Here is a 12,851-nt window from a genome sequence, read left to right on the forward strand (position 1 = left end):
TATATGGTACCCTATAGGAATATATAATATCCTTATATTTTATGTATTTATTTTTTTCATTGTAAAAAATGTAAACTTGCAGAAATTAGTCTTCACTTTGACAGAAAAAAGCCTGTTTCTGTTATAAACACTGTATATTTTCGGTAAGACCAGTAAGAAGTAACAGTCTACTATTATTCCAGAAAATTTCAACCTCCTTTTATCATTATTTTACACAAACCTTTATATCACCCAGGCTGTCACACAATTGTAGTGCTTGCTTGTAATGGTACTTGAAATCTGCCCTGTGCAGGTTATATTGTATTTAGTTTCTCCCCCCCCAAACTAAGTTACAAGGGACTAATATATGTGTTCCAAAGGAGGATTTGTTGCCTACTTGGCCTCCTTCTGATGTAGTTTATAAGGCCAGTATGGTTGGAAGTTGGAAGCAGGTTTATTAAACTGGGTCAGAAAGCAAAGGTGGTGCAGTGGTAAAAGTAATCCCCTTTCCCAGTCTCTTATAGGGTTATTTAATAAAATAAAAAAAGTTTATTCCAGGTTTAATAACCAATACCAACCATTCAGATTCTTGATTTTAAACAGCAGCTCAATAAATGCCATCTCATGAGTGGTTGCTCTGGCTACTAGACCTAAAAAACACTATGTTATAACATAACCTTCTATATAGTTATTGTTATTTGAATCTATTACTATTCTTCTTATTATTATCTCTATAAATGTTTTTACAGGCTCTGCCATTAATTTGTGAACCTTATTTGCACATAATTACAATACGTTAATGCAATAAATTCTCAGTTGAACTGAAACAGACACTTTGTTGTAGAATTTGTTATTTGGTAAAACAAGAGGATACTTTTGCAAGCTATTGTATCTTAAAATACAAGGAAATTAAAACACTCTGCTTTTGCATTGGCTGCGCAAGTGCAGTGTAGTTATTCTTGGAACTTGGAGTACACATGCACCAACCTAAGCCTTACCCAGTAATTACCCCACATAATTACCCAAAGCAAAGGGTTAGTGATTTTGCTTACTGGGTAGTGACTATCATATAGGCAACTCCCTAGTGTTGTAAAATTTCCTTGTCATTTGTTTATGTTTATTGCTCACATTTGCATCAACTACATATCTATAGAATGCAGATCTTTTGCTGGCTACACATTCAAACAGTACTTAAAGAAAGATCGCACATTGAACGGCACAGAAATGGCCAGAAGGCATCACCAAATTTATTTGGCTCATATTGAACAAAGATGCTAATTGTCCCATGAATTTATAAAAGCGATTAACTATATTTCAGTGAATAGCAACTAAAGAAAAAACACCTTCACATAACAGTATCATGTTCATCCCATTTAACCATAGTAAATATCTTCTTCACTTTCTAAAGCCTTACACATTAATATTATAATGTCCTAAAATGCAGAGGGTTCTTGCTAACTGGTGCTACATATTGCACATACTCTGTCATATCTAAAAGACCATCTGCAAATATATTGTAAAAGTAAAGTACATCTGTAATGATGGCTGTCTGAACATGTTGTCAGTTTTGCAGGGTCCTTTGCTTTTGCTTCCTATTTGGACTCAATGTTTTTCATTCTGTCAGTCTAGAATGCTTTCCTGCAGTATATCATTAATGAGAGTTAATGTCTCATTGCTAAAGACCATGTTAAGATGCTGAATCCCAGGAAGTTCATGGATGTGCACTTTCTGTTTCTGCTGACTGATCCACCTCTTGCACAGCTCCATACTTCTTGTATGCACTGTATCATCCCCATCTGAATACTTGATGTCTATGGCAGGCTCATTTGGGAAACCTTCCCCATAAATGTATGTTTCTGGAGTAGGGATCCCGGTACCATAGATGCAATATACTTCAACACCTGGTGGGGGAAGTCCCTCTAGCAGCCCCTTTGTATCCTCCCACATGTACCAGCCATCCTCAAACCCAATGTCATGGAATAACTTCCGGTAGTTCTTGTAAGTATAATTCCGAGAAGGCGTAGAAATAAAGACATGGGATTCTGGCCATCCTAAGTTTGTTGGGAGCATCCATGGATTTGTAGTAGTCATGCGTTGCTCTTCGCGAATTTTTATGTTAGAGACCATTGGAATGCCATGATTGTCTCCTACAAATTGAAAATTATAGATATTAAATAGTAAACAGATTTCAGAAAGGGAATCTACTAGTTATATCCCACTGAATAAGTCCTGAATCAGTATAAGAATAAATAGCAAAGATTTTCAGTGGAATAAAAACAACAACATTTATTGGCTCAAATTAACAAAAACATAACTCATATGAAAAGCATACTATACCAAACAATGGAGGTCCCTCTGATGAAGCGCCACACGGTGCGAAACGCGTTAGGAGATTAGGATGCACCTGGTCATTGTTTGGTATAGTATGCTTTTCATATGAGTTATGTTTTTGTTAATTTGAGCCAATAAATGTTGTTGTTTTTATTCCACTGAAAATCTTTGCTATTTATTAAAATTATAGATATCTTTGAGATTAAGACCTGCATTAGTATATAAGGCACCCTGTGCAAAATAATCAGTTATAAGGCCAGTGGGCAAAAGTTAAAAACCACAACATATTTCCTTGAATTGCATGTTTATAAACTAACATTTAAAGGAGAAGGAAAGGCATTTTGACATTTTATTGCCAATAGATTAGCCACATTAGTACAAGCTAGAAGATTATATTTATTTTGCAGAAAGCTTTGCCATAACTGAGTAAACAGCCCTAGAAGCTCCCTCTGTTTGTTTAACAGAGCAACTGCCATTTAGTTTGGTCTCAGTAGCTTCTGTGCTGCAGCTTTAGCTGGTAGTGAATTCTGATAGGAGGGGGAGTGAATTTTGATGTGAGGGGGAGGAGGAAAAGGGAGGGGGAGAAAGAAAGAGAGGAGCAATTCGAGCAGTCTTGTTCCTGTGCCCTAAAGGATTTTGTGAGAGCTGTAAGTCTGACACTGAAGAACATGTGTAAACAAAAGAAGACAAGAAATTCTGTGTTTCTTTTGAGTGCAGCTTTTCTGTGAGTGCTTATGGCTGTATTTACATAGACCTTTCTGATAAAGCTTACTTAGTTTTTACCTTTCCTTCTCCTTTAATCTATTTTGGTAAACTGTTTTAAGGGGAGGTTGCTCTCTTTCCCCTTATAACAGTATACTGGTGCATAGCAACTACTACCCGACTCCTAACCCACCAATGATGGCAAGATTTATTATACCAGGATAACAGTTAAAGCATACTCTGTAATATGTTAATTTAATGCCCAGGTACTTCATAAACTAGTGAGGAAACTACCAACTATTTGCTTATAAAATTGTTACTAGTAAATTAATGATATTTTTCAGTAACTCATGTATGGATTCATTATAGATGTCCTGTTTGGCTACTGAACCTAACAGGGCCCATAGGGTAGTACACCACAGTATTTTAGATTTATAAACAAGTCAAAAAGTTAAATAAATCCATGTTAGGGCTCTGGCACACGGGGAGATGTGACAAATCTCCTGTGTCTCGGGCGACTAATCTCCCCAAAATGCCATCACACCGGTGAAAATGTAAATCGCCGGTGGGATGGCAAGCGCGGCGGCGCAATTTCAGTGAAATCTCGCAAGTTTCCTCTCGAGGCATATTGCGCGATTTCACTAAAATCGTGCCGCCGCGTATGCCATCCCACCGGCGATTTACATTTTCGCCGGTGGGATGGCAATCCGGGGAGATAAGTCGCCCGCGAACAGGGAGTTTTGTCGCGGGCGACTAATCTCCCCGTGTGCCAGAGCCCTTAGTGTAATAAAAACTTCTTTCCTAAAAAGTATTTACACTTACCTGACATAAGTACAAGCAGAGGTTTGACAGCACCTCCCCAAGGAGCTCCAAGGGATATAAATCCTTTTACATATTTGTCTTTCCATTCCTGTGGCTGATGGTTGAGAAAATAAAGTAGGTACAAATTGCCAAGACTATGACCAATGATAAAGACTGACTCATTATATTTATTACTCATCTCTTCTATCAGGCTCTTAAGTTTCTCAAAGTATTCTTTCTGTCCATCTAGACAACAAGGGGAAAAAGCATTAGCAGTGGAATTCCTGAAAGGTTTTGATTTCCATTTTGTTGGAATAGCATACATTTATGAATATTTGATGACCAGTAACACTGGACATTAACATTTCCCAAATGCATTTGATGCAAGTCGATGCAGACATTTTCCTTTGTTTCTTAGATTGATTGTGAGCATAGCTCCATAATGTTTATTTATAAGTATGTTTGTGAAGATTCTCAATTATCTAGGTCACGGTATATCTGTAGGTATAAGGCCAATCAATTGGACTACTTTGTTTTTCTTGAAGACTTTTCACCAGTCATCCGACTGGCTTTCTCAATTCAGAATGACTTGTACAAAGACCTTCCTGGAATAAATACCCTGGAATGTTGCTCCAGTCAGCATAATCTGTTTATTATAACCAATATGGGGTCAGGGATCTCATGAAGGTGAGGTGTTGATTGTATTAGCATGATTGGAGGTGTTATTAAACCTTCCAGGGAGAGGTGCCAAAACAGCTTTGTACATGGCAGACAATAGCACCTATTCAAACTCAGTTTTTCTGTGGGAAGAAAGGCCCTGGATAGCTTCAAAGAAATCACATCCAGTCTACTGCTATCAGACTACTTCTGATAGCAGAAGCATTATATATTAAATTATACAGCTCTGCAGTTTGGGGAATTAGTTTGGGGATTTAGGAATGTATTTGTAAGGGCCCTTATACATGAGTGTTATGGTGGGGTTTTTTTGTGTTTCACCTAGTTTCGTCACTAAAACATTTAACAATTTCATCTGCGTGTATTCTGTGAGTACAGACCCATAGAGGGAACATAAAATATATTAACGAATGCATTGTCATGTGGTGGCAACGTCATACCCCTTTTTTTAAGCCCTGCACATAAAATGTAAAAAGCAATAATACTTTTTAACTACTTTATAACACACACACACACACATATATATGAATACAGCAAACAACTCTGAGTAAGCATAGTGAGAGTGGTTTGTGAGTTTGGTACTCAGTATACTCACTGGGAGCTATACGCCAATCATATGGTGCAGCTCGAACTGTCTGGTCTCTTACATACCCATTATTCACTAAATTCTGTACAAGAGTGTGAAAATAACCTGTGAATAAAATATTGATAAAAGTCAATGGCATTTTGAAATGAAAAAGCAACCCAAATTCACACAACAGACTTGCATACATTTGCAGTGACGTACAGAGGACATAACTTCCTTTTAGTCTAAATATATATTTTTTAAAGTTGCGTGCTCTTACATTTTATTTGTAGAATGCATACAGAATATTTGGGAGGACTTTTCCTGCAATATTCATTAAGTTTAAATTTGTATATATTCAATAATGTTACTGTCAGATTAATAGTAAGCTTTAGGGAGAAGACAATCTTAACGTAAACTGGTTAAAATAAAGGCACTGTAGCCTTCTTACCAGCTAACTTGCTTTTATCCAGGTACTCAACAGAATAGGTCTTTCCAAAACCTGGGACATGGACATCAACACCTGGAGCATTTGAAGCCATTCTCGTAGTCTTATTGTAAACAACTCTGGAGCATGGATTAAAAATGTTTAAATTATTCCCAAGCAATCACATATTCAGGTATGAATATCAGTAATTTCCACAAAGGAACTATCAATGACAAGGAATTGAAAACAAACAAAAAGCTAATATGGGCTTTGTCTGAAAAAAGGGATATTCAGGTTGGCAAAAAAGTCAGGGTTAGGAACTTTTAGGAACAATTACTTACAAAAGATGACATATCAGCAATAAATTTCAACATGACCTATAGGTATCTATTTATGTACATTAATATTTTGGAGCGTTTTTTCGTGTCAGTATCACTTTAAAGGGGACATGTCACCTTAGGAAATTATTCCAAATTCTTTTTTATCATCTTAGTTGAGCAAAATAAATGTTACTTACACTATATAAACTAAAATCTTTCAGCAGGGCGTGCCGAGCCAACCGGGCACCCTAGGCAACCCGGTTGGCCACCTCGCCCCTGCATCGCGCCCTCCCCCCCCTCTGGTTTTGGCGCGCATGCGCAGAAACGAGCACGCAGGGTGGGGGGTGCGATGCGATGCACGTTGCGACGTGCAATGTGACGCAAAACTGACTAGGGGTAGGCAGGAGGGGCTCCTGCCTGGCGCCCCCCAATTGTTGTGCCCTAGGCAGCTGCCTCTTCTGCCTACCCCTAGTTCCGGCCCTGTCTTTCAGCCTTGGAATTTACAATCACAGCAAGCAGGCAGCTGCCATTAACACTATTATTAAGGTTTGCATCATCCCTAAATCTTGTTTATTCTTCACAATCTAGCACCTGATGTCCATATCTATATATAGGATACATAAATGCAATGACATTTATGAAGTGCTAAATGGAAAGTAATTGCCTACCCTGCTTCTATGCCTGAGTCAAAATCAGCTCAGATTTTTAAATACATTTATAACACATACAGATGTTAAAAATAAAGAATTTGCGTTCCATGTTTAATTTGTTAGGACTCTTTTTTACAGCTTTTTATTAAGGTTATTATGGGCGAGTGGAGAGGCCCCTCAGGGAGGTGTGTGAAGGCTGTGGTGGGGGCCATTGGGGGGTGCAGGGGCCCCCGAGGCAGAAGCCCCGGTGGGCTCTGCAGCCCCATTCCGACCCCGTTCATACTCACAAGCGTTCCTTTCTGCGCTCACCTGTGGTAGCAGGAAGGAACACAGGCAGTAACACATTCTGTTCTTCCTTATGTGTCTGTTCTCACATAGGCGCATGTAAGTGCCGAATGCAGGTGGAACATTACACTGGGCTTTTGGTGCTTATGTGCGCCTGTGTGAGTACACCAAGATAGGAAAGAACTGCATCTGTTCCTGCGTTCCTCTGGGACAGAACGCAGCAAGGATTTACAACAGGGGAATGCAGGAACAGATACTTGTGGGTATAAGACCTATAGCCCTATTCAACTTTTCCTATACATATCATTGAGTTAAAAAGTAACATTCTTTACTTCTGACAACTGAACTGCATTTAGAATTTTCAGCCTCAGTTAATAAGTATGACAACAATGAACATGTTACCTTATATTATCTATCCAGCAGTCTATTCCTAAGGGCAAGAACATGTTCAGATTCAGCCATATTGTAAAGTAGTCATCGGTTTTTCTGTAGCACATCCAGTTTACAACATCTTCTTTGTCAACTTTTGCTTCTAGCTGGTTTCCAAAACATCCTGGGACTGGGAAACATTGATTGAGAACAGTATTAAATGGATATTATCATGACATAAAATAACACTCTAAATGCCATGCCATGGTTTATTGCAAGGTGTGTATCGCTTAATTCATGTCTTTCTTCAGTCAGTTTTGTTTAATTGCAACTTGGACAGAAATTGTGGTCTACAGTTGTTTCAGGTGTGGTACTGGCAGATCCGGAAGTGAAGGGTGACCCTTACTGCCACTTCCATTCAGATTATTGTGTTTGCGGGGTTGGTCAGATGTGAAAAGCAATGAATGAGTATCCAGATATGAAACCCAAAAAGTTGCATTTGTATGGCCACTTAACAGTGGAAGAGTAATGAGAGCAAGGCACAAATAATCTTAGTCAAACCCTTCAAGACAGTGGAGAGCACCCTGTAAAATGGTAATCATATGTCTTTATCTTATTTTTATTATAAAAAGATCACCTGAAAATGTAAAACAAAACATCTATGGGCTCATTTACTAACAGCAAGGCAAGGTACAAAGAGTTAAAAGGGGCACTATGCATCATTTTTTGCAGTCTGCACCCTGTCTTCCTCCCTTGATAAATTGCCACAAGTCTCTGTGCTCTGTTTTACAACACAGAGACCAAGCTGAGTAAGAAAAGTTAAAGGCATATGGAAAAACCCTTATCTAGCAAGTCTATAGTAGTAAACCCAAGTGCTGCCCAATGTAAAGTTTAACATGCAGGTGTGACTTTATCCAGTTATACTTTACTTAAGGGGCGTGCCTGCACATACAAACAGATATTCAGCATTTGTTTCCTTCTAACAGTTCTTACCAAGCTAGAACCCTTGTTACTCTGCTGATTCACTCAGCAATCTATTTTAAAAGGATATGTAAGCCTTTTATTCTAAACAGCCCCCAGAATAACATCCCTAACAGCCTCCCTACATGCAGATTTATTTTTCTATAACATGCAACTGAAATGCAGCTCTTTTATTGACTTCCTTGTCTAGGATGAAGCTTCACCCATTTTGCTTTCTGAGCACTCTGAGTTCAGCTGCTTGTAATAGAGAAACAAAATAAATCTGAATGCAGAGAGAAAGGTGTGTTATTTTGGGGACTATATACAGCAATTTTAGATTAAAAAAATGTTTACTTATTCTTTAAGCAAAATATAAATTACAATGCACACAGAATTTCACTTAAGCTAAATTCCTGAACAATCAGCCTAATCATCAGTATGTAAGCTGGAAAATTAACATCTGGCCTGAAATTTACATGTGAAAAATTAATTACACGTTGCACACAAAAGTGAATATAGCACCTTTGTCATGGCACCTTCCTTGAGGAATCATGTATTAGGTTAGTTAGACTGACTCTACATGCACCTTATGTTTTGGGAGTTTGTCCAGCTATGGCTTTACTACCCTAACATCCTGGTGCACATATGGGTCCCTAAGATGACAGTAACTATGTACTGTTCTGCTCTCAGACTGCATTTATTCAAAAAACTGATCTTCTGGCAACCCCAATTAGTGTGTGGATGTAGCACAAAAAGGTTGGCCTTTCAGACCAAGTCAGCAACTTATTATCAGGTATAAGCCTAAATGTATCCAGCATGTGGCCAAATCAGGTCCAGATCTGCTATTTTGATGACCTCACCTCCATCTGGCAGAGTATGGCCAGCTTTAATCTTGGTCCTCATTGCAAAAATGTAAGCTTCCTATTTATTGCTCCAATAAGAGATTACTTGATTTGAAAAACACTAGCTAAATGCAGAGATGTCTGTATTATAGGATTGCTAGGTTAAAATGGCCATGCACGTAAAGATCTGCTTGTTTGAGCGCATCTTCTCCCCATACTGTATGCCCACTTACTCCTTATGTATGTATGTATGTAGTTAAAGAAGTAAACACAAACCATGAAAGAGTGAAAAAAATGCTAGGTATTTCAATACACAGTTGTGATAAGGTCCCTGTCCCATGTGATATGACTTAAAATATAACTAGGGTAATATAATGCAAAAATATTTAGTCTAGTAAACTAGAATAACCAATCAGATATTCTCTTTGAAAAAGGTGGCTGGTCAGTAAATGATAATGTAAAATACCATGGTAATTAACTTATTGCATCCATATTGGTGCTTTGTCTTTTTTTAAGACAAAGCATCAATATGCTTTTTCTGACCTTTCCTGTTCTTTAACCGGAAATGCTTTGTTAGCATATTTACCAATGCTGTAAAGGAGAGATTAGCAAGGAAATATTTGAACTTTGTTGAAACATACTGACTTAAATGATAAATGCTCATTTTTTACTGACATCTACCCAAAGTCCAACACTTTTTATTCCTCTGTTGTAATCAAAGGATGTTTTTAATTAAAACAACACAAATATGCCAGAAATATTTTACTGGGAATTGTGATTATGTTTTGTCATTGTTCGAGACAATATGGAGCTTGCTATGCAAGTCACACAGTTAACAGAGGTGTTTTCTAATTTGACTAGTGAAGTGTTTTACCACTAATATATGATTTTGACTGGTGCAGATGAGTTTATTCACATTTGCAAAAGGCATATATTGCATTAAGAAATACATAGTTGCATCCAAAAAGGTTATAGGCATTGGATCTATTGTCAAGAATTTTTGAGACCTGGAATTTTCAAGATACAGGGTATTTCTGTTAATTGGAGCACTGTGCCAAAAGGCTTCTAAGAGATACAGTATATAAATGTCAAAAACACATTAGGCATATTTTTTCATCAGTATTCATTTAGGCTAGCTTAGTTATTACCAAGTACTATGTAATTATTAAAAGAAAAGCAAATTAAATTAAGAAAAGCAAATCAATTAAAAAAATGAAGAATTGCTTGTTTGAATATGATATTGGTTTAGATAGAAAATGGCAATGATGTATTTCAGAGCTTTCTGGATAACAGGTTTCCTGGAAAAAGATCCCAGACATGTACAATGAAACAGCCTATATATGTCCATTTCATTCATTCTTTACTTACTTATATACTATCTTACATAACATAATCGCTGCAATGGTTGGGCTTACCCAGTACGACAGGAGGAGTGCTGTTATTCAGGGAAGCTTCTGGGGTATTACTCGGAGGAAACAAGACATTCAGAAGCCACAATGCTCTTGCTGAATAAAACTGGATAATGCATAATAATAAGATCATCGTCCAAGGAGAGAAACTGACGCAGTTTGCCATGGTTTTCTTCTTTCTCAAAGACGTTTACTGAGCATAGAGTGTGAGAAAAGCTGCAGATAATGAATTCATGGGCTGAGATTTGGGAGGGAGGGGGAAACAGAATTTCGTCTGAAAAGGAGAAGTCATAGTGCATGCAGAGAGGAAGAGAGAGAGAGGGGGATTTAGAAGTTAATGGATGATGCATTTGTAACACATTACACAATTTTTCTCTGCCTTAGTAGGGAGTCTCTGTGTGAGGGCTCTAGAAGTTTCTGTGAAATAAAGACCCTAATTGTTGGTAGCAACCCTTCAAGTATGAAAACTTTTCCCTGTTTTGTCAATTTGTAAAAAACTGTCAATCATGCAATTCCAAAATGCAAAAACAATGAAAACACTAAATGAATCACTGCTAACCCTTTCCATTTTACTAGGCCTGCTCTTTCATGGCCCTTCTCCCACATCCATAAAAAGATCTAATATATATATATATAGAGCATCATTTAATAACCAGTGCTAGCAAGCAATGTGTAATATTATATAAAATTATATATAGGAAATAAAATAAAACGTAAAATGTGTTTTTTTGTACTTTGTTGCATGGAGGAGTACATTTCTTGAGAAGCTCCAGGGAAGATCAATCCTTGTTCATCAGCTCATATAACTGAGTTGGGAGCAACAGGTGCAACCTAGATGGAAGATAAGACATGATATTTGGATGAGAGAGCTGCTGGGTGATGCCAGAATTTTTAGTTTATAACAGCTCTTATCTATTTTAAAGGCAGCAGCTGCCTAACAGTGGCTAAGCTCTTTAATGATTTTTTTTCCAGTAATATTTGTTTTGTTTTTATCTGACCTAGTGTGGTATAAAAAGAGCCATCGCTATAATATACAGGGAAACTATTTGTTTTGAAATATTCTTTATTGGTTTATATTATACAATTTTAGGAAGTATTTTTAAGCACTTACACACATATACAATATCAGGGTGCATGAAAGTCTTTGAAAATCCTCAAAAAAAAAAAAATAATATTTGAAAATTCAAATCTGAGTAAATATTGTGTTATCAAAAAATGTGTCATTTTCATTTATTTATATTTTATATTATTAAGTCACCTCATAATTGGTTCACCCAGTCCTGCAAAAAGTGCATCCCTATATAACTAGTGATAAACAGAGATGCATTAGTAAGCTATACATTTTGCTATTACTATTAGTTGCAAAGTATGTACCAGGTGATCTTGCAGTTGATTAGCTGTTATTCCATTATTATTATTATTATTATTATTATTATTATTAGCAGTATTATTATTATTAATTACACACATTTAGGGCCAACATATAACTCAACGCCATAGAAGGGTGCATACAAAATAAGGGCAAATGTTTAACAGAGCTTAGAAATTAAATATCTTTAAGTTCCATAAAAATAGGATAAACTAGAATAAAAGACTCTATTCTTACAAAGCCATACACCAGGGGTGTCAAACTCAACTACATAAGGGGCCAAAATCTAAAACACAGTATAAGTCACCAGCCAAATTTTTTATTAAGATACTGTACGGCCAGGCACAGTCACAGTACAGTCAGGTAATTGGTTCTGCATGGTCCAGTATATCCTCCCACAACAGACTTTATTCTTTCAGAATGTTTCCAAATAAAATTATCCAGTACACGACCTCCCCATGTATCCATTTTTGGCAACAAAAACTTCCCTACTGGGAAAGAATTGGCAGGATTGCCCCCTTGATTAAAGCAAATCTGATATCACTGACAATTGCCTATACACAAAGAAAAAGCTACATCTAACTCTAGCCTTACAGAGAACATCTGTATGGACCACTACCAAAGAAAGGACATAGAAGATTACATACAGATCATACTATACCTCCCCCCCCCCCCCCGCCACACCATCTCTCAGAAATGGCAACATATATTCTCATCACAGCTATATTTTTCCCCGCAGCCATCTGAAAAAAATCTCCCCTCCCTGGGAAATATATTTTTATAGCAAAGGAAAAATTGGTTGCAGCAATGGACATGGTAAGGGACCTTCTTATTGATAGATCATATGATGGCGAATTAGAATGGTACTCCTGGATGGAATATCTGTTATTCCTGGACTCAACAACCCCCAACCACTAATTAGGCTAATAACCCAAGGAGGATTATACGTTTTCATCATTCCACTTTCCCAGATAAAGAAATGCACTACCTCCATCCCAGTTCTAACAATTGTATATTCTGGTACATGTTCCATTATACTGGACTATTAAGTGACTGTTTTAGGGTACACAACCATTAATGTCTATTTAAAAAATAATACTGATTATTTATGGGGATCCCAAAGACCGACTCTAAACATCATGGGGTCACATTTTTGGTTTCTGATCC

General features: G+C 37.2%; 1 protein-coding gene across 4 annotated transcripts; it reads right to left on the bottom strand.

Moving 5' to 3' along the window:
- Positions 1–1,188: 1,188 nt before the first annotated feature.
- lcat (lecithin-cholesterol acyltransferase) lies at positions 1,189–11,168 on the bottom strand. Of its 4 annotated transcripts, none has more exons than XM_031899993.1 (7): positions 11,050–11,168; positions 10,322–10,531; positions 7,138–7,294; positions 5,505–5,620; positions 5,084–5,179; positions 3,835–4,059; positions 1,189–2,126 (listed from the first exon to the last, which is right to left on the bottom strand). In XM_031899993.1, the coding sequence occupies exons 2-7, from the start codon at positions 10,479–10,481 to the stop codon at positions 1,600–1,602; spliced, it is 1,281 nt and encodes a 426-aa protein (XP_031755853.1). In that variant the 5' UTR covers positions 10,482–10,531; positions 11,050–11,168; the 3' UTR covers positions 1,189–1,599.
- Positions 11,169–12,851: the final 1,683 nt, after the last annotated feature.

Source organism: Xenopus tropicalis, chromosome 4 (assembly GCF_000004195.4).
Source record: "Xenopus tropicalis strain Nigerian chromosome 4, UCB_Xtro_10.0, whole genome shotgun sequence".
Taxonomy (NCBI): domain Eukaryota; kingdom Metazoa; phylum Chordata; class Amphibia; order Anura; family Pipidae; genus Xenopus; species Xenopus tropicalis.